General features: G+C 45.3%; 7 protein-coding genes across 7 annotated transcripts; 2 read left to right on the top strand and 5 right to left on the bottom strand.

Annotated features, from left to right (window-relative positions):
• Window positions 1–9406: 9406 nt before the first annotated feature.
• On the bottom strand, window positions 9407–10606 carry K444DRAFT_606313 (uncharacterized protein). The gene has a single exon (XM_024878963.1). The coding sequence runs from the start codon at window positions 10209–10211 to the stop codon at window positions 9867–9869; it is 345 nt and encodes a 114-aa protein (XP_024744274.1). The 5' UTR covers window positions 10212–10606; the 3' UTR covers window positions 9407–9866.
• Window positions 10607–11887: 1281 nt separating this feature from the next.
• K444DRAFT_14353 (uncharacterized protein) lies at window positions 11888–12891 on the bottom strand. Its single transcript, XM_024870547.1, has 2 exons — window positions 12817–12891; window positions 11888–12630 (listed from the first exon to the last, which is right to left on the bottom strand). Exon 2 carries the CDS (start codon window positions 12478–12480, stop codon window positions 11944–11946), a length of 537 nt encoding a protein of 178 aa, XP_024744275.1. The 5' UTR covers window positions 12481–12630; window positions 12817–12891; the 3' UTR covers window positions 11888–11943.
• K444DRAFT_606314 (uncharacterized protein) lies at window positions 12606–14203 on the bottom strand (the record flags this gene model as incomplete). The annotated part of the gene is made up of 4 exons (XM_024878964.1): window positions 13650–14203; window positions 13266–13596; window positions 12817–13207; window positions 12606–12745 (listed from the first exon to the last, which is right to left on the bottom strand). Coding segments are annotated over exons 1-3 (863 nt in total), but the record flags the coding sequence as incomplete, so codon positions are not given.
• Window positions 14204–14263: 60 nt separating this feature from the next.
• Window positions 14264–15318, bottom strand: K444DRAFT_606315 (uncharacterized protein). Its single transcript, XM_024878965.1, has 2 exons — window positions 14745–15318; window positions 14264–14675 (listed from the first exon to the last, which is right to left on the bottom strand). Exons 1-2 carry the CDS (start codon window positions 15100–15102, stop codon window positions 14539–14541), a joined length of 495 nt encoding a protein of 164 aa, XP_024744277.1. The 5' UTR covers window positions 15103–15318; the 3' UTR covers window positions 14264–14538.
• Window positions 15319–15905: 587 nt separating this feature from the next.
• K444DRAFT_639355 (uncharacterized protein) lies at window positions 15906–17174 on the top strand (the record flags this gene model as incomplete). Its single annotated transcript, XM_024884373.1, has 4 exons — window positions 15906–15933; window positions 16135–16407; window positions 16598–16857; window positions 16923–17174. 4 exons carry the CDS (start codon window positions 15906–15908, stop codon window positions 17172–17174), a joined length of 813 nt encoding a protein of 270 aa, XP_024744278.1.
• A 441-nt stretch (window positions 17175–17615) lies between these two features.
• On the bottom strand, window positions 17616–19816 carry K444DRAFT_639356 (iron ABC-transporter-like protein; the record flags this gene model as incomplete). The annotated part of the gene is made up of 2 exons (XM_024884374.1): window positions 17616–17713; window positions 17764–19816. 2 exons carry the CDS (start codon window positions 19814–19816, stop codon window positions 17616–17618), a joined length of 2151 nt encoding a protein of 716 aa, XP_024744279.1.
• A 243-nt stretch (window positions 19817–20059) lies between these two features.
• Window positions 20060–21646, top strand: K444DRAFT_658445 (mitochondrial protein-like protein Fmp26). The gene is made up of 3 exons (XM_024886257.1): window positions 20060–20372; window positions 20428–20549; window positions 20605–21646. Exons 1-3 carry the CDS (start codon window positions 20195–20197, stop codon window positions 21457–21459), a joined length of 1155 nt encoding a protein of 384 aa, XP_024744280.1. The 5' UTR covers window positions 20060–20194; the 3' UTR covers window positions 21460–21646.
• The last annotated feature ends 192 nt before the right edge of the window (window positions 21647–21838 follow it).

Consider the following 21838-nt stretch of genomic DNA (forward strand, 5'->3'; position numbering starts at 1 on the left):
ATACGTGCTATCTAAGAACCTGGAATATACGCTCTACTCTAATATATATAATAGAATCGTGTACTATCTTAAGCAAGATCTTGAGGTATTTACGTAATATATACAAGTATTCCCTATTATTATCTCGGAAAAAGAGGAGTTTTAATTTTATATCCCGGCGGAAGTTATATAAGGTTATAACCGGACCGTTTTCGTTATGGATTATATTATTATAGGTTCTATATATTTGCGAGTATATTTTCCGGAAACTAATATCTTTGGGCAAAGCCTCTGCTACTTGCTTTAAGAATCCAGGTTAAATATATAGAGTAAAGACTATGTGCTCTAGTGGTTACGGATACGAAGTCTCTTTAGCCAGAGCCTCTTGAGCCTGTGGAATTTCTTTAACTTGTGCCGTCCCTTGAGCTTATAAAGAGCCTTAAGGCTATGGAGTCACTTTGTTAAATTATATGAGATCTTCGGATTTAGTTAAATACGCCTTGGCCTCATTCTTAACTATTACTCGTGTCTGTACCGGGAAAGCATATATTAGGAACATATGCTTCTGGAGTTATATAAGTTCTTTTACGGGATATAGGACATAATCTATTACTTGAGTAGGCTTTCCTGAAATGCGAGATAGGCCGTCTGTATTTGCATGAGTCTTTCTAGGGTAATACTTAATCTCTATGCGGTCCTAGTACTTGGAGAGAAATAGTCGCTAGTTCGCTAATCTTATGGAATGCTTATTAACTAGGCCTATGTCTTTAAAAGTATTTATAATCGCCTTATAATTAGTATAGACCGTAATTTTGCTATTATCTAGGAAATGAGGAATCTTTTAGAGTATTTATATAAGAGCTATGGTCTCTAATTTAGTTAGCTAGTAGTTATATTCCGCTAGAGTCAGGTCCCTGGACAAATATAGAATCGGGTACTCTAATCCGTCCGGTCTAATTTAATATATAGTACTACCGAATTCCTATTCCTTACTACTATTTACGTATATAATCTAGTCCTTATTAAAATTAGGGTAGCCTAGCTGAGGGGCGGCATAAAGGCGTTCTTGGAGGATTACGAAAGCCTTTTTTGCGTTATTAAGTACGAGATTTTCTTTCTATTTCTTTATTATTTTATTTAGCTATTTCTTGGCCTAGTAATCTTGTCCGGGACCTTATATAGGAGCTCCCTTAAATCCTAAGGTCTTTAAAGCTTGCATTAGTCACGAAATCCCGGTATAGTAGTCGACGAACTTTCTATAATAGTTAAAGAACCCTAAGGTATTCTCTAGTTAAGCCAGGGTACCTGGAAATCGCATTTCTCTAATTACTTTAACTTTTTTGTCTAATATGCTTAGTCCGAGATAATTAACCCAGTGGCCTAAAGCTTTTAGCCCTGGCTATACGAAATGGCACTTTAATAGGTTTAGGGTAATTCCGGAGTATAATAGGATTCTGAGGATAGAGAAGAGATAATTAATATAGGTTTTAATATTCTTTGAGAAGATAATTATATTATTAATATAGACTAGGACGAACTTCCAAAGGTATTTGCTAAATAGTTTTTCTATCCGGTACTAGAAGAAGGCAGGGGATATAGATAGACCTATTATACTAACTATTAGCTACTCGTGTTCTTTGTGAGGAATTATAAAGGCTATCTTCTACTAGTCTAATACGCGGATTAGTTACTAGAAGAAACTCTTAGTCATATTAAGGTATGAGAATACTACTTCTCTGCCCATAGCTTCTAGGATATTGTCTTATTTTGGTAAAGAGTATATATCTTAGTATAATTTGGTATTTACCTTATATAGATCTATTATAAATCGGGGCTTCTCGTCTTAGTATATAATGAATCCCGGTAATATATAAGGTAAAGGCTATCCTAATAGTACTAGTTTAATAATGCTAGCTTTCCGTAATAGGTCGAGGATTATATCTATAGTATCCCGGTCGCGCTTAGAGAAACCGTATAGTATTTGCTTGAGATCTGAGATATTAGTATCTTTGCGGAAAGGGATTAGTATTTTGATTCCGTTATTGAAATAACCTAACTCTTTATGAAAAAGACGGGCATTCTCCTTAATGACTTATAGGACACGTTAATAATTATCTTCTCCCCAAGTATTAGAGATATTAGCTTGGGATAAGTCTATGCCAGGGTCTAGTAAAGGCTAAATCAAGTGTGAATAGCCGTCTGGGTACTTCCCTTCTATATCTTGCTATATTAGTAGTAGACCTTAAAAGACTTTAGCTAATCCGAGGTATACTTTAGCCTCCTTGTCTATGTTTTGCGGGGCGGTTTCCAGGCAGTCTAGTAGACCGATAATCTTGCCTGCTAGAAGCTTAATTAGGGTCTTTCCGAAATTTGCGTAAGGTAATAGCCTTGTAGTCCCGTCCGTAATACTATTAATGAGTATACCGAATATATCTAAGGCAAGGTCATATTATGGCTGAGGGTTTATAAGGTATCCGTGATTTAGATATGGCAGGATGTGGTATTATACTGCGATATTCTGGCCGTGACCTGGAGGTATAATGACCGTTTCTATTACGTAGATCTGGGCTCGGTAATACTAACTAATTCGTGTAGCACGTTATTTCTCGGTATTAGTATTAGGCAAGTACGAAATCCGGATCTTCTTTTTATTATATATAAGGTAATCGAAGTCTAGATCTGTCTTTAACTAAATAATATCTATCTTGCTTGGCTTAAGGAAAGATGTTCCAAGAAGAATATTATATTAGAGCTCGTTAATGATATATACCTTAGCTATGAACTCAACTATTTCTCTTTCTATTATAAGGAATTATATAGGAATGCGTGCGAATAGCGTAGTGGCCGGGCCGTTACTAATACCAGATAGATTAATAATATCTTTACTTATTTATTATGGAATATTAGGAAAGTGAGTGTCTATAACGTAGCGGTTAATAAGGCAGATGCCGGCACTAGTATTAGGATAACAGGATACTGGATCTCTTTCCGGATTATAAGTTGTGGCTCGTGTATTCATATAAAACTTGTGGGCTTTGCCGTTAATAAAGTATACTTCTCTAGTAATTACTACCTCCTTTGGGTTTCTTTAATCGCGTGATTAAGGGTTAGGTTTTGCAGGCTATAGCTCGCTTTCTATAGGTGGCGGCTCGGGTTCTTGTGGTAATACTACTCGTGGCTTTACTAGTAAAGGAGTAAATCTTGACCCCCGTAGAGCGGGACCGAAACTGTCTAATAGTCTAGTGATTGAGATATTACTACTAGAAGTATCGAGAATATAAGGTAATTATACGGGATTACTATTTTATAGTAAAGGAGGCGCGAGGTCGAAAAGTACTTCTAAACGGGAAATAGAACGAGAAATAGCTAGTAACTTTTGTGTAGTAAGTAGTACTAAATTCATGATTATAAGGTTAGGATTAAGGATAAGGGGCCCTCCTATTTAATTTAGGAGTAGTGGTCTACTAGTCCCGCGTGGCCGCCGTTCTCGTTTTCCTATAGGATATTAGGATCCGTGAACGTCGGTAAGAAATAGTTACTAGGTGAATTATTATTAGAAGGGCCCTAATATATAATATATGTATCGTGGAAGATCTAATAGACTACTTTGGGGACTTGAACCAAGTCTGAGTATTTGTTATTATAGTTATTATATGAATAGTAGGCTAGTACCTATAGGCTATTATTGCGGAAATTGAAATCGCTACCACGGTTATTATAGCCTCCTCGGTAGTATCCGTTTCCACGATTATAGTAGCCTCTATAATAGTTGTCTCGGTATCCATATTTACTACGATATCCTCCACGGCCATTATATCCGTCGCGATTCTCGTATTCTCCGCGGTAGTTAAACCGATTTTAATTACTATATGGGCCTCATTTACCTTCATAATTATTATATGCTCCCCGGTTATAGCCTTTACCGTCTTCCTTTTAATTTGGACATTATTAATTAGGCTATATAATGACTAGGGCATTTGGCTATTATTAGTGCGGGCTACTGAGAATTTGTGCTATAGCTTCTCGTGAAATATAGCGAGAAAAATTAATAGAACAAGGGTTTTCCTAGTTTCGGTAGCCCTAGTTTCTGTTATTTCAATGGTTCTGGTAGGAATTATATTAGTTATACTGGCCGTACTAGTCGGAATTATTGGCGGAGCTCTTCGTGTTCGATTTCTTAACTATCTTGCGGATAGAGGCATGCTAGTCTCTGGCTAATGCTTCCTGTATATAGACGCTAGCCGTAAATTGCTCGATAGTATTAGTACTATTAAGCTTGACTACTAGTCTGAGAGTGGGGTCGAGTTCTTTGTGGAGATATTGAATAATTAGGTCTTTATTAACCTCTCTAGCTTCAATATATAGAGCCTGCTTCTTGTGTAGATAGTCTCGTATAGGGAGTTCGGATTCCTTATTGAAAGAGTGCTATATATAATTAGCTTCTTATAGTATAGTTAACGCGTTTATTCGGAACTGTGCGGTAAGCTTTATTATCTATATTTCTAGAGAGTTATTTATAGCCAGTCGAGTAGTAGTAAAAAGACTATCGAACCATGACTGAGCTACTCCCTTTATAGCTCTGGGAAGCAAGCTAAGGATTGTCTTCTCGCTATATAGCTCTGCCATACATTCTAAGTAATTAATATATGATATGACTTGAGTAGTACTATTATACTAGAGGTTATTAGCCTTAAGCTTATTAGTATACTAGGTTCCGGATTATTTTACGGGAGTGCCTTGGCGATATTACTACTAGTACTTTCCTTGGCCAGGTGAATCGAAACGCGTGGGACTATTTCGGAATTATTTCATAAAGGCTATAAACCGGCTAATATTAGTAATATAGCTATTTCTACTCATAAGATCTTATATAGCTCTAGCGTGGTTCAGAGTACGGATCTCCGGTTTAATGACGCGGGTAGTAGCTATAGCCATTATCTTATTAGTATTATTAAAGACTCCTGTTACCTCAAGGTTTAAATGATCCGTATAGACCCGTTCCCAAGCCATTTTAATAAAGGCTATGTTCTTGGCCTATTACTTTATGGTATATCCTGTACTTCCTATAGAAGTAGCTATATTATCTAGTATCTCCGAAGCAGGTATCCCTAGCGGATCTTTTTCTTGGTATCTTTGGAAGGTTTCGGAGAAAAGGATAGGCTTGAGAGGGCTTTTGAGATCTAGATTTAGGCGGACCAGTAATAATTATTAGGAGCGGATAGGTAACGAGTGTATAGGGTTTTGGTAAGGTAGAGAACGCTATCTAAGTAGTAGGTCCTCGGAAATAGGAGATTCGTCTTGTATAGGCTCTTGGTAGTCCCAAGGAGCCGGACGAGGTGTAACTGGGTGAGGGGCGGCTTGAGGAGAAGGCGTAGCGGTTCGAGGTCTCGTTCTTGTGGGTTGAGGAGCTCTCGGAGGGGAAATAGGAACGGTGGTAGGTTTCGGAGTAGTAGGGAGAGCTAAAGAGGGTTCTGCTTGAGAGGGTCCTGCTGGGGAAGGTTCTGAAGGCTCCTTCCGGAATCGGCCGTCTGCTCCTCGAGCTCTGTGCTTTCGATTCTTTTGGTTTCCAGTCGGCATCTAGCTAATCCATAGGAGACGTCGTAGCACAGTGCGCACAGTGTGACTACTAAAGACTATGTGATTCTTCGATTAGTGATTTGGATTCGAATCGGTGGCGGATTGAGAGGTGTGTGGGGGTTGGTTGGAATCGCGAATCTGGTTGCTGTAGTCGAAATTACGTAGGCTCTTGGTTTCCGGAGGTCAAATCAAGAATCAGACTGGCATTGCTACCATATCACGACCCGGAGCGGAAGACCTGAAGGCAATCAGCTCTATTGGGTGTGTATGTAAACGTCTAAAGAGAGAAAGGAAGAGAGGAGCGGGGAGCTCGAGCTAAGTACAGGGTGCCACGCTAGGGCCAGGTCATGTGACGCTGACGTCACAACATGAGCCGATCTGTTCGCTCGATCACCAGGAGGATGTCTCAGCTGAGGAGACTTCGCCTTTCGACGGGCGAGAGCACCTTGATTATCGATGTGGATAGTCTTACTTTTGTGGTCGATAACGAGCTTCTCTGCTGAGAAGTGTTCTGCCGCCCACCAGGCGCAGAAGCTTCCCTGCCTCCATGTTCTTGCTTCCATTTTTTTCAACCATACTGGAACCAATTCTATATTCCGTCAATAAGTGTTCATTTGCTAATAAGCTTATGAACGAACGTTTATTTTATCCAATGGTACCTTCAAATCCTTTGCAAACCGACGCTTTGTTTCCGTGGTAGGCTTTGGATCTTTGATAAACTCTCGTTCTAAGATATCAACTTGATTCTTCCCGAGGTAAAAAGGAACCCGTGGTTTGGTCTGCGGAAATCTGTAAAAGTCATCCAACAATGAGTTGACCTCGTCGTTATCATCGTCGTCATTATCGTCGCCGATGTAGTTGGTTTTGCGTCGTCGACAACGAGCTTCTTTGCAGAGAGGTGTTTTCCCGCCGTAGGAGCTTCCTTGCCCCCTTCGTAATACCTATCGTATTCTCCTTCCTGAAAATATGTTCCAATTTCACTAGAATTCCACGAGGGCAAATATTGGTTGTATTGTGAGTCGAGTGGCTTGCTGGTTTCTTCGGGGTTGCATTTTGTTCTAGCAACAAACGCCACATTTCGGCGCCTTCCTCGGCAGGCCGTTCTGGTGGTCTGGAAACCATTTCCTGGGTTGATTGTAATAATAAACAAGGTAAGAAATCGGGGAGAGGACTTTTCTCATATGTGAAGAAGCTTCTTTATTTTTAAATTCTATCCATGCACTGTTTGTAAACTGCTTCTCCCTAAGTGGATTGGCTTTATACATGTGCTCACACATAGCTCAGGGCCTCTAATTTACAAAGGAAGTTTAGCAAACTAATTTACACAAGCACAGATTTATGTGTTTGATTTGTAAATATTGCCTAATTTAGATTATTCCAGACACTTTTCGAAGCAGGTCCTCTAGTCTCGTCATTATCTCCTCGAGGGAAAAAAGGGGGGCATACAAATGCAGGGTCCACGCATTCTCGCTAAGCCAATAAGCGAGATCCTTAAAAAAGAAAAAAGAAAGTTTTTGCACTGAGAAGCCCCATAATTCATATGAGGTTCATATAGGAATCGAACCAATATCTCCGGAATCAGAATCCGACGTGCTAACCATTCTGGGAGGGCTAGTGAGCAAGAGTTTTGCGAAGTTGAGAGAGACACTTCACTTACACACCACTAAGAGTTGTTAGAGCAGTGCAATATAATTAAGGGCCATTGACGCTTACATGAACCGGTGACGAATTTATCGTCATTGGGAAAATTTTCCAAAAATTCGCTTATTTAAAATTTTATTAATGGTACCAAAAAGTGCCGAAAATCTCGGCTAAGAGCGGCTAGCGGCGGGCCCAAATTCTCTTTAAGTTCAGAGGGACGTCGAGACGGTCTCAACGTCTCCTAATTCCAATGTTCGCAGCGCACAGATAAGAAGCTTGATCATAGGAATATTCAACAATTGATCACACTAAAATTGCTACTGCTGATATTGGCACACGGAACGCGCTTGTGGTCACTAACTAATTTGAGTTCTTCATTGTTCCGCTATGTGATAGAGGCAATCGATGTCAGAGCTCAATGTAAACTTTCATTCGATCAATGATTTTGATAACGGTGATAATTTTCATTCATAAAATCATTTTATCCTCAAGTCACAAACTGCCTCACTTAGCAACGTTACCCCTAATCCATCACTTCAACGCAACTGCCATTCCAAAACATCATTCCAGGTAAAATTGTCCCCTCTGCTTGAATCAACTTTAGCATAGTTGGATCACGACGCTTACCACCATCACTATATTCACGCCAGTAGGTGCGCCACACCCCAGCTATTCGACGGATCTCCTCGAGCAAATGCTGCTCTCCCACCACTATTTGTATCCAAGTGCTATTCTGTCGTTTATGGTATTGATGGACAAAATGGGACCATAAAGCGATTATACTCTTGAAAGCCTTGGTTCTAGAACAAAACTGACACTTCAGTTCCGGTTTTCCAACACGGGTCGACTCAATGACCTCGCTCACGATGTCCTCGGGCTCTAAGTTAATAGTTGCCTCGACACAGGACGTGAGTGGAAGTTAGCACTCGAACGTTGGGTAGGGGCGCTATCGTGGTTGGGGTGGCGGCGTTGTAAGAGGGGCTTGACCTTTGACCTTGAGAACAAAAAAAAATCTGTGAGGAATGCCTCAAATATATTGAAAGCTACATGTGGTATCAAACAAGGACGCTTGTCCGTGTATTTCGTGCAATAGCGGGGAATAGGGAAACCCTCTTGCCGCAGAAATTTTGCCTTGCATGGCACTCTTTGCGATCTTCATTCTCTTCAACACTTTCGAATACAAGATGCGTCAAATATAAGTGGCAATGGCAAAGATGTGAGCCTTGTTTCGGCTTGTATAGACCATTTCCGAGAAAATTAATAAGCTCCAAACTGTCCCCGGGCCAGTGGGTATCTGCGAACCATGCCATTACGCGAGTGAGGGATGTGGTGTAGTCATCGTACTAGTATCATTTGCTGGTTTGAAATCGAAATACGCAATAGAATAGATAGGCTTAGGTCGCTCCGTGGCCAGACCTTCACTCCCCTTATCCAGCACAAGAACTGCTCTAGCACGACAACCAAAGATCCTCCACGTATGCCCTCCGGAGGATATACTCCCATCTTCCTTGGGTCTTTAAACTTGTGTTGTGCTCAGTCAAGTCGTCATTCCCTCCAAGACAAAGGATCTCCTTTGCTTTCCAGATCGAAGGATCCAGACCATCACATGTTTTGGAGCGACGGAGCCACGCTTCCTGTCGCCTGTTTGGCATTGCCCGTTTGCCTTCCAAATCGCGGCGATTTGCTTCGAGTAGAGCTCATAGGGCGTCTGGCTAGCTGGGGGCTGGCCATTTTGGAGATTGGAACATTAAAATTATAACAGCGATTGAATTGAGCAAAAACTAAAAAGAATTGAGATGGAGATCTTCAAAAGAAGCACAAAGACATAGAAAATGGTAGATCATGAAATCGTGGCGGAAATCATGGCCTCTTTGTTCGTTGACACCAATGAAACTGCATTCAACTAATTCAAGTTACTTACGAGCTTCGAATTACGAGAATAAAGGGCGTTGAATAAAAACGAGTAGGCATCAGTGTAGACAATATTTTGTGCATTTGATTTGAATTCCCGTGCAGAATAAATAAAAATGAGGAGAGAGGAGGATTGGGAGGTTAACCTGAAGGAATCTTCAACAAGAACAAGGAAATCCAAAAATCCAAACTCTAAATCCGAAGGGAGCTTTCTTCACCTGAACCTGGTAGTGATAATGAACTGAGCGGACAACTCCAAGAAATCATACGTCGTCTGGTGGCAAGAACACCTCCAAATGAGGCAGGCACCCCCGGTGACAGCGAGGGGCATAATTTGGCAGCCTTCCATATTAATAAGATCTACCTTGTGCGACAACCTTGACAACGGAGTTTTAATTCAGGATCATTAACACACCGATACCAGTTTCGCAACAGAGAAACAGCCTTCAAACATCCAAGACAAGGTTTTGGTTCCATTTGATGATGAAGGCAAAAGCCTCTCTCAAAATGATTTCGTAGGTAACATATGAACAGTGCCTAGACTCCCGGACCAAGGTGTATGTAACACGTTTTGATTGGCCATGATCCAGCTCCTCTCATGAAATAAAAATCTATAAACAAGAAATGTCCGTTGTGAGCGGGCGCGTGTCCAATACCAGCATCAAGAATAATCATAAAGACATAAACGTTCGCTTCACGTATCGCTGCAAATGCACGCAACACAAGATACACCTCTCCCTCCTCTCCCACCAATATCTCTAAGTCCGCAGACCCTCATCCCACTTTACTTCCCGCACACTGATCCGGCTCTGTCTCTTGTCCTCTCTCCCTTTTCGCCAATCCATCTTATCCAGACCCATCTTGCTCAGTCGTCTGCTCCCTTTGCTTTCCTTGCTTTCCTTGCTCCTGCTCTCTTCCTCGCTGTCACTGCCGCCTGCGCTACATTTTGCTGAATATGTGGAGGTTGGGGAGTAGATGTATTCCCCGTCAACGTATTGTGCTTCCGAGACAAATGTGCTGCGTCGGTTGCGCCTGCGGGTGTATCTCTGCTCCAGGCGGAAGAGCTCGATTTTTTGAGATATGAGGTCGAAGATGTTCACCATGGTGAAGGATGTGAGGAGGGTTTACGGTGGTTGGGAGTGAAGCCTCGAAGGTAGGCCGGCGAAATATTCGATCGAGGGTTGGAATCGCGCAATTGGGTTTGGGTGTGCGTGGAAGAAGATCGACTGAGGTGTTCTCGTGTTCGTGAAGCTCCGTCAAGGTCACCTCAAGTCTGGCCGCTTAGGATTGCTTTTCCAGGAAGGAAGATGTCTGTGTATGTTGACAACGGGAAAAAGCAAAGTAAAACAGCGCGACAAATCTCGATCAGATGTCTATCGATAAGTCTTTGGGAATCAGAAACCGCATGGGAGGCATCGCAAAAAAGTAGTCACGACGTTACAAAAAGAAAGAAAGAAAGGTCCCAACGATAAGGGCCAACCCCGTTCATATTAAACCCGTTGACCAGCGCCCGCCCCTCCCAAAGCGGCCTGGCCTCACCCCAGACCCATCTTGACACCCTGTACAATATTAGCCGGTGGTATTGCGCTAGTATCCGCCATCCAGGGCCAAGTGCCCCAGAATAGTCCAAGTCGAAAGTTAAAATGCAACCAAGTGCGCGTTCGGCCAGGGCGTCACCCTGGGCAGCCTATCTCAGGCCGAGAAATCTCGGCCTGCAGCTTGATGTGTCAAAATCCAGCAGGTCGAAAGGGTCGCGCGTTGTCTGTGGGCCGCACGGCACGCACGCTAGAACACGCCATTGAAAAGCCCTGAGCACATTCTCCTGCAGGGAAGGCGACGTTCTCATTGGCCTCCCCGAGAAGGACGGCCCAGCGTCCCGCTCAAAAGATCGAGAGAATGCCGAGGAGTTGGTAAATGAAGAGTTGGTTTGAATTGTCTATGCGCATATGGCTGGTTGGGATGAAAGTCTTTTGTTGAAGCACCTTTTCATCCGACGTGTCTCAGCTGGCGCGCGCCCTCCCGCTTCCAATAGTGGGAGATCCTTCGCAAATCATCCATGTCAACTGTCAAGCTTTCCGTCTCTTATCGTAGATGCACGGTTATCGAGGTGTCAGACGCACACAGAAAAGGCACCTTCCAGTCGTCGGGCCTTCACCCGTTTTGTCAAGCCACCCCAGACCAGGTGCATAAGGTATGCAGCAGGTAAGTCGTGATGTTACAGATCCATCCAATCCCTGCCGGTATATTTGCGGGGCGCTCTTGGTGTCCCTTGCATTGTCGAAAACCTTTCGACCTCACCTCTAGTAGGCATTTCTCATGCGCTTGAGCATTCTGAATGCGAATAATCTCTGGCAAACCAAGTGGCTAGCATTGCTCCTCAACCTTGACATTGCAACATAAGCACTCATCTCATTCTCGTCATTGTATGGAGCGTACCTGCTTGATCAGAGAGGAGCTATTTCATGGCATCCTATTCGTAATATTTGTTGAGCTGAACGACATTGATGCCAGTGAGAACTTGTAGATTCATCATGTCCCCAAATGCTGTCTAATGGATTCCGTGTTGCTGAGTCCAGCTCAATGTCCTTTCCATTTTCTCTTGATATAGACCGCTGGATCGAGCTTTTCGGCTTCGCTGGTGTAAGCGTTGGACGAGCCGTATTGAACTTGCCCGGATCCAGAACGAGTTCGTGTTTCCTGAGGCGTTGCTCGGCTTTTTCTTAGTCTGCGTTCAGCTGCTTAGTTGGTAATGGTCAGTAGCAGTTGCGTCGACCGTAGCTGAGCAGCATTGAATGACAAGTCTAGCTTTCGACTTTAACTCCCACCCATCATCCATTATATCGCGACGAATACCTCTGGGAAGTGGAAAAAGAGTGAACCCCTAGACACGAGTGTTGAACAGCGGAAGTACTGGCCAATTGGGGTGCGTCCAGAATAGCCTTTCCTCATGAAAAGAGACTTAGATGCCATTGAAATAATGATGTGCCTCTCCCTATATTGTGCTTCTTTTGAGGTCCTGCTGGCGTGCCTTCGCATTGCAGTTTGGTAGCCTGGCTCCACAGGGCGCCGGCCAAGCATCACGCCGATGGGTTGGCTTCCAAGATCCGAGTCAATCTCGTACAGGGGACAGATCCTAATAGTGTATTGAACGCTTTCATTTTTAAAACTGCAGATGTATTGAAATGAAGTCGCAAGATGCGGCTTCACATCCCTCGTAGAAGCTCGGTAGTTGGAAAACAAGGGGCGATGCATGCAACTGGCACATGCAAGCCTCGCCAGCGGAAATGCTGGCACCCTCCACTTGGAGGTACAGTCACGATAGGGGCGCCTTGATGGGGCTGTAGAACCGGGTTGGGTAATTACATATATCATGCTTCTTCAACGCTTTGTTACAACAAATGGCTCTGATATCGGGCGCAAGTGCCTTCATGCAATCCAGCCATTCAGATGTCGGTATTTCCTCGCACAGAGCTCCATTGCTACCCGAAACGCTGGTAGCCGTCCATCTATGTGCCCTATGCCCTACGGCAGACGTCAGTGTGCTGCTGGCAACCTTTTCCCGTGTGACTACGATGCAGATACATTTAAGGTATCCTCCCGAGTATCGTCCAGGGTTGCGAGGTGGGATATAGCAGCTCTGTCCCCGCACAGTCAAACTGGGGACTTTTTGTTCGCCACTTTCAGAAAGACAGAGCCCGGGAAACTTACCTATGCCTAGTGCAAGAGAGTGTAATATTCTGGCTGCTTCCATCTTTTTTCTTGGGACGCCCTGCTCGTGTGGTTATGAGTCGGAGCACTGCCGATGTTCTGTGGTTAGTGAGTCATTTCGAATATTGCCGCTGACATTAATCAGGTGGCGGCTGCATCGTAGTCTGCCTGGTGTAAGGAAAGCGCTCTTGACTTTGGCTATCTTCCTCCTCGATGCCATCTGTATATCCAGAACTGGTATACCGCGGGCTATGAACACCTGCGTTGCAATATGCGCGTAGCGCAGTGCCAACCCAGACGGGGTCTCCAGGATCTCCCATTCCCATGCCAAAGGTTGGTGGTCGTTGTTGTCTGGTCAGTTCTCGAGCACGCTCCGCTTCATCGACGTCTCCTTCGAAGAGCAGGTCAGCTAGATGGACGGATTCCCGAAGTTACCAAGTCTAGCATACCTTGATTTCTCTTTCGTTTTCCACCCATAGTGGGGTTGTCGATCTCCAGGGGTGCGCCTTTCAACCAGTTTCGTCCAAAGCTTATATCTGCGCGCATGTGATCCTCCTCTTCATCTGAGACCACACGAAATATGGTTGGATGAGTCCTGCCACTTTCTTGCGGCTTGTGCCACACCAGCCTTATCGTATTGCCACTGATCAGAGACTGGAGCCCACGGCTTTCAAGTGCTGACAAGCAGATTTTGCTCTCTTCGTCCTCGCTGTGTTCACAACCTATGGGCTCGGATTTCATAGAATTGCCTGATCCCTGGATGAGAAGAATAACGGTTTTCTGGAGAAGATTTGGGTCAGCAGACAGAACTTAAGGGTTATGACTTGACATACTAGGTTCGACGCTTGGGGGTCGGTCGTGTAGCGGGGGAAGGAGGACTCGGATTCGGGAGACGGTGGCAGATTCCCTTGTTTAGGAACTGGTGGAATGGTCCTGGGTATGGATTTCTGGACAAGAGCTGTTGTGTAACGTCTTATTTCATGTTCAGAGGAGTCCACCACGCTCCCATCGAAGCCAGACTCGATCAGATGTTGCCGACGTGATGGCCAGTCTTCGTGTGGATTCGACAATGCCACTTCCCTTACAGCGACCTCCAAGTACTTCGGCAGCGGCATTATCCCATTCTGCAGATGGTTGCAGCCGTTGTTACTGAGTCATTCCGATGATGTCGCAATTCTTGGTAGAGATGTAGTAGGGACTCCCCCCGCCAAGAAGCTGTTGTTGTCCGGTGGGCGTCGATTATGCGGAAGTGAGGCAACGGTATGTCAAACCCCTAAGCAATACAAAGCTCAAGTTGACGTAAATTTCTGGGAGAGAGGAAATTGAGCTGCTTCCACGACCTTTCCAATCGCGATCAGGGCGCTGCGCATTGCAGATAGATACAACCACCGATTACGGGAGACTGGAACGCAAATTAAGACACCCCGCGGCTTCCCGCCAATGGCTGGAGGACTTCAATTCGTTCCAATTGTCCAATTGCTCCACGAGGCAAGTAAGGTCAATAAAGAGTTAAATAACATAGCTTTCATACAGCAAGGCCAACTTATCTCCGCGCCTGCCAAAAGTTGGTGAGTTAGCCCGGAAGTGTGTACCTAACTGACGCCCCTTATTTCAGCGACTGTTTTCGGGTACTTCCAAAGCACGAAGGACCACACAACGCCAACACCAATGTATGTGAAATTCATTCCACCCTGCTGTTCTTAGCTTTCCCCTTCACCGTCCTCACTTCCTACCTGGCGCTTGACCTACGCTACGCTGCCCTGACGCGGTGTTGGACGTCTGATTTACCTTTCTTTGCGCTAATCTTTTGCTCTCCTCTACTGCCTTCTCTCTTTCTCGCTTCATGTACTCTTTCTCTTCTGTACCGAGAAGATGACTCGTCAGTGGCGGCACTCAAACTTGTTTTCTCTCATTGAAGAGTTACACACCTTCAGTAGCGTTCTTCTTCGCTAGAACCCACACGGTCTTGTCAAATTTGAGGATTCCTTCTTCGTTGAGGAGGAGGTGACTACCGAGGACGACATCAAAGGGTGCGCATTTATTGGCGATTCGGAACTTGCTCGTGCGAAGTTTGCGATTTCCTTGGGCAGCACACCAAGGTATCTCCACCATTTCAGTCGATTTCACTGTCTTTCCGCCGAAGTCAATAAATATAGCCTCACTTGTTTGGATCCTCTCCCCCAAGGCAAGGGTTGCCAAAGAACTTTCGCATATCCAGTTGTCTAGCGTGCCGGTATCAAGAGTGGCCGGAAAGGGGTGCCATTTATCTTCAGTTGCCGAATACATGCTAACAAATTGTAGGCATGGATTAGAGTCATATTCCTACTTGAGAATTTAGTGCTGTTTACAATCTTGGGTGGAGCTGTATCACTTTCACCAGGGCGACTTCGGTCTCTGTCGCGTGGTTTGATGGAACTGGTTCTGGAGGTTGAAAGAAGCTGGGGCCGGAACCTGACGATGACGATTGGTAACTTGTCGGTCGTCGCGAACGATATCTTGCAAGTGGGTCGAAGCCACCATTCTGTTGACGTTTGGCAATCCGCTCTCCATGGTTGACATCTCTGGGAATGCCCGAAAATAGGAATCCCAGCTCCTCAAGTCGGATTTTTTTAATTTCCAACTCCATATCTGCCCACTCTTCGTCGGTCATATCTCTATAAGTTTCTTCCATTTTGTGTTGTGAAGTAAAGCAGCCCTGTTCGGGAGTTGAGCAGTTTCTATGAAATGGCGGTGGTTGCGCAGCAATCCTTCTCCGAACGGGCAGCAATGGGTGGTTATATGTGGTTTCAATCTCAGCGTTATGGGAATTGGCGCCCAATAGATGGTTGCGAACCATCAGTGCCATTTGGCTGTCTAGCCTTGACTCCCATCCGTCTCCAGGAACATTATAAAATGCCATTGAAGACCACAGTTGACAGCAAGTATGCTGGTAGCGGAGCCTTCTCTGGTCCGCAGCCTTGAAATCAAGACAATTATTCCATTCAAGCTGCGAATGTCTCTCTTATGAGGAACAGCGACGTACTAGAGCAGGCTGATTTTACATGTTGTCTAGCAAAGTCTTTTTTTGGGCATTCTCAGGAAGCTCCGATATGCCGACACCGAGTTGCGAGAAAGGTGGTGCGGGTGGACAGGGAGCCTCGTCAGCCTCACTTTTCTGCAAGGCAGATTTAGGCCCCCCTACAGGAAGAGGCAGGTCAAGGACACTTGATAATCCGAGCCGTCGTCAATCACATGTTGGGCCGCTACTACAAACAACATTCCCCTCAGCCGACTCCTTCAAATCCTTCAGGGCCTGGAAATTGATGTCCATGATGGAAGGATATCCGGCCATAGCTCAAATCATGAGCAATCACGATGAACTTGCGATATTCCGTCGCTTTAAAGAGTTAAATACGCTGAACTTACTTTATTCGCAAGCGGAAATCATACATCTGGAGGCGGAGCTCAAGAGCCTATGGGAGGTTGACAAGTCACACCCTGAAAGAGACTTCCACCACCGGGACTGGTGGTCACTCGCCTATTCTCAAGAAGATGGGAACAAAGAGCAATGGCAAAAGGTCTTGGAGATAAGAAAAAAGCTGGAAGCCTACAGTGGGTTTTCACATTCCCAAATTTAATTCTTCATAGCTCCAATTACTGCTTTTACCCTCTCGATATCAATAATTCATCAAGGGCTAGATCTCAGCGATGTATCTCCTACTACCCACATCCAGCCCCTTATCCTCACCTATCATACGGTCAGAGATTCTCGGCAAACACAACTTACTTGTGACGGTAATAGATAACCGTCTTGCCCAGCAGGTATTCCTGTCTCGACTTGAGGCACCAAACCCTTATGATCTCGCCTTCCTCCGAGATTGGTTTGAGCGGCCCAACATGGGGAACTTCCCATTACGTGGTCCAGATCAAGAAGCTTGGAACAAGGAAACCGAAACCGACCTGCTTGCAACCCGTCGCCGAAGCCATGAAGATCCGTTCTCTAGCTGGTTCATCGATACCGTGATACCAAAATTCCATCGCGTGTTTGGGTCTCGCATTAAAGTGAGTGGTATTCCCTGGCATGCCTCTCCTCTAGTTATGACAATCGCGGACCTAAGTATCACTAGAAACCTATACCAGAAGCTCCACTCTCAGAGATAGCCCACTACCCAGAGAAGGCACTCCTGACAGTAGTCAACATCCTCGGAACGCTCATAGCCTCACTCTTGCCCATCGTGTCAATCATCATTCTCTACTTTATCACGAATAAGGTCGTTCAACTCGGCGTCGCAGTGGCTTTTACAGCCACGTTTTCTATTTGCCTCATATTGCTTACGCAGGCGAAGAGAATTGAGATCTTTGCTGCTACTTCGGCGTAAGGCTGCCTTGTGGTTTACCTCTTATTTGAGAAAACTGACGGATGGGTAGTTTTGCCGCTGTCCAGGTGGTTTTCGTGGCAGGAAACGTGGTTGTCTTGGGATAAACGAAGGTGCAGAATACTCTCAACCCATGGGGTCGGTAAAGCTTCACTAGCAGTTTGAGCTTATGGGAGGCTCTTGAGTGTTATAAGGGTGGTTGAAGGAGGGATTTTGTAATTTCTGCTCCATTTGATTAAGGGGATATGAGCCGCGGATGAATTAAATCGGACCCATCTCTAACTCATCAACCCTCCTTGCCTCATAAAAATCCCGAGGTAACAGGGAGTGAGCTGTGAGTATATGAATTCATCCAAATCCTGATATGCACCTTTGCGGCGTCTTCTGTCTCTATGGTATCAATACAACTACTTGTATCCTGTCACATTTCATCGTTATTAATCATCATGATCTTGGCCTGTTTTCTCTCTCCTCCATATCGACATCATCGATATCAACCTCACGTTCCACCTCGCCCTCTTCATTGAACAAAGTCTCTTGCGCTGTTACTAGAGTCAGAAAGAGTAAAAGGTGGGGTGTAAAGGGTACTTACCACTCCAGAGCTCAGAATATAGCCCGCCAGTATCGATGAGCTCGCGATGTGTGCCGCTTTCGGCAACTTGTCCTTCCTTGAGGACAATGATCTTATCGCTGTCATAGATAGTCCTCAACCGATGAGCAACAAACACACTTGTTCTTGCCTTCTCTCTTAAGATGCTGTTGATGTTTTGCATCAGAGCCTGCTCTGTGTGGGTATCCAGCGCCGAAGTAGCCTCATCGAAGAACAGCAATGGTGGATCCTTCAAGATCAATCTCGAGACTGCTAGACGTTGCTTCTCTCCACCCGAGATCATCATGCCTCGTTCTCCTACCATTGTCTTGTAACCATCTGGGAATCCAGAGACAATGTTGTGTATCTGCGCTCTTTGAGCAGCAGCTTGGACCTGCTCAGGAGAAGCACTCATATCACCATATCGAATATTGTGTTCAATGGTATCGTTGAACAAGGGAGTATCCTGAGGAACGACACCAATAGCCTTTCTCAGCGATTCCAAGCTAATTTGACGGATGTCCTGGTCATCGATGAGAATCCTTCCTTCTTGAACATCATAGAAACGGAACAGAAGTCGCAGGATGGTGGACTTCCCGCATCCACTGGGCCCAACAACGGCAATCTTCTTCCCAGCTGGGATAGTAAGAGTGAGATTCTTGAGGATTGGACGGTCTGTGTGATATCCGAACGTCACGTTCTCGAATTTGATCTCTCCACCTTTGGTGAGCTGTAATGGCTTCGCATTCGGAACATCCTTGATCGCCACATTGACCTTTTGAAGGTTGAAGAGCGTCTCCATGTCCAGAAGAGATTGTCGAAGCTCTCGATAGACGGAACCCAAGAAGTTCAACGGGAGAGAGAGTTGGAACACAAGTTGATTGACCATGACAAGGTCCCCAACTGTCAGGTTCCCACTGGCAACACCATCAGCAGCCAGATACATCATTGCCGTCAAGGCGCTAGAGAATATCAGGTTTTGACCACTGTTGAGGAAAGCTAACGAGGTCGCGACCTTGATTGAGGACTTCTCATAAGCTTTCAACGCCTGATCGTATCTTGCAACCTCATACTTCTCATTATTGAAGTATTTGACGGCCTCATAGTTGATCAACGAGTCGACTGCAACAGTGGATCCTTTGTTGTCTGCTGCATTGGCTGCTCTTCGAAACTTGGTTCTCCATGCTGTTGTCCAGATCGTAAATGCGGTATACCCCACCATGGTCAATGCTGTAATAGCAGCGAATTTCGCTCCATAGTGATATGTCAAGAGGCCGCAGACCATCGATATTTCCAGAGCTGTCGGTAAGACGTGAAAGACCATGGAAGTCAACAGGAAACTGATGCCTTTGGTACCTCGATCAATAGCTCTCGTTAGACCTCCCGTCTGTTTCGTGAGATGGAAATTTAGATCCAACCTCAACAGATGATCAAACACATTGCAAGCCACCCTCCGAATGGCCTTCTGAGCAACACTAGCAAAGACCGCATTCCTCAATTCTGAAAAAACAGTTGCCCCAATCCTAGTGAGTCCATATGCCAAGATCATAGACCCAGCGACTGTGGTAGCCGTGCCTCCCACAGCCACAAAATCGATATTCATTGAATCAACAATGCTCTTGAAGTAGAACGGCACTTGGACATTCAGTACTTTGGCTCCGACGAGCAGGCCCAATGACAATCCCACCCGGAATCTTGTCCCCAGACTGTCCTTTGGCCACAAGTACTTCGCCATCTCCTTCATGATAGCCCAGTCAGCCTTCCGCTGCTCCTTGTTCGTCTTGTCATCCAGAGCCAGAGGATCCTTTCGTGCTGTGGTAGTGAAGGCAGGTGCTGCCTTCTTCGCTGTTTCTGGTATCTTACCAGGGATATTATCTGCGGCTCTTGGTTCTCTCAGAGCTTGACTCGGTATCGTCGTTTGTTTTCCCTCATCTTTGCGGAAGCGACTTGTGCTGGTGAAGACCCTCAATCCAAGGGTGGGTTGGATCCATGGGTGGAGCCGGAATGAAGCTCTTGCACTCAAGCAAGAAGATCTATGTAGACTCCTCACAATCATTTTCACCCAATTTTTAGCCCTCCTATGGCTCTGAAATCATTGAAACCGCCGCCCGCATCGTTTTCGTGCTCGTTCGCGGAGAGCTTGGAGGGGTTGCTTCGTGAAGCTGTTCCTCGCGTCAAGAGAAGGCCGGAGATCGGACTAAAACCCAGAACAGGTAAAGAAGAGCTGGAGACAAGGCACACAAAGTACGAATCGCGTTCCGATGTGCGATCAAAAGGATGCGGAATTCGTTTACATGGGGTTGATGTTCACAAGCTTACCTATTGCGCAATCAGGAACTCAAGCCTTAGGCCAAAATAATTCTGTGAGGCAATTCTTGAAAGCTCATGATTTCGGACGTTTTGATATTGGCATCCACCAACGGCAACAGCAGCAATGCGCGGTCGAATAGCGTTAAGAAATGTTGCCCGAGGCTTTCGGCAGCTTCGACAACCAGGTGCTGGAGCTCATTCCCGGAGAGCTATCCAGATCAGCGCAACGCCGACGACTGAGTCTCCCATACTCACTGGAGATGTTCTGGGAAACTCAATTGATGCGTCGACGGATCCTGAAGGTGAGGAAAAGTCTCACTTCTGGTTTGATAAAGCCTGCTGATACATGGTAAACAGTAGATGCTCGATTCGAAGTCCTTGGCGCGCCATACTCTCTTTTGTCTGTTTCGTTATCTGCCTCACAAAAACTGTATACTAGGAGGGGCACATTGGTTGGAGTCAGTGGGAAGGCAGAAAATGTAATTCAAATTCCGAGCCCCATACAATTCGAAGTGATTGCTGATTCAAGTCCAGGCACAATCCACGTTATCCATCTTAGAACCCTTTCGAAGAGCAGCTCTTGGCATCCCATTCCTTTACCAACGAATCTCCTCCACAAGTCCCATAACAGCCCTAATATCCACCAAATCGCCACTCACTTCCTTCACTGTATTACATCTTAATGGCACCGTGGACTGGATGGTAGCGCAGCGGAAAGCACTGCTTGCTTGGACTGGTCACACGCTTTCCGTTTCTCCATCCGCAAATACGAAAATGAATCTTGCTCACTGGGGGAATTCACAGATCACAGGGAGAGGTCTGGTAGCGTTGGCTGGCCCAGGACAGATATACCAGGTTACGTTGAGGCAGGGAGAAGAATATGTTGCGCACCCGGGAAATGTGGTTGCGTACACGATCACGCAACATCCACCATTGCCATACAGATTCAAGTCATCGAATCTCAGATTGCAGATCCCAGATTTAGGGCTCGGGTATCTGGTGCCAGACATCAAGTTCTTCAGAGTAATGCGGCAGACGGAGACGTGGAAATTCTTTACAAAGATGTTGTTCAACTTAAGGACGCAAGCGAGGAGGACGATATGGGGAGATCGACTGTTCTTGAAGTTTCATGGCCCGACGATGATTTTGATGTCTTCGAGAGCGTCGAGGATTAGTGATGTGTTGACCGCCAGGGATGTGAATGAGATTGCGGATACTCCTGCGGGCGTTGTGCAAGAGGCTGTTACGTTAGTCAACAAACCGAAAGAGGATGAGGGAATGATGAAACAGATTTCGGATGTGCCGACTGGTTTCCATGTGGCGGAAGTGAATAGGGATGGGAGTGTTGTATTTGAGGACGCTAAGGATGTCAAGCCGTTTATTCGGTAGGACTGAATGTGTATGATATGAATCAACGGATGAATGTATTATACAAGAAGATCCACCCTGGTTCTTCAGATTTCTTGTTCCTGAGAAGTGCGAATATATGTGTTCAGAAGGTAGCTTTGAGAAGGCAAGGGAGCTCAATTCATCCAGTCTAGTGACTGCCCGCCTCTATCGTCACAATAGCTCAGCCAATGGACACTTATTTCATCTGATCTCAACATCATTTCAATTCACTACTTGAGCGAATTTGTTGCACTTAGCACTCTACAAGTGTTCCTTTCCCTCACTTTTACTCGTCCGTTCATACTTACACTCAAGAATTCGATTTTGTTGCATATGCAACAAAACAAAGGGGAGTGAGTGATTCACTCAAGTAGAGCTC

The sequence above is a fragment of the Hyaloscypha bicolor genome (genome assembly GCF_002865645.1).
Source record: "Hyaloscypha bicolor E unplaced genomic scaffold K444scaffold_10, whole genome shotgun sequence".
NCBI classification, from domain to species: domain Eukaryota; kingdom Fungi; phylum Ascomycota; class Leotiomycetes; order Helotiales; family Hyaloscyphaceae; genus Hyaloscypha; species Hyaloscypha bicolor.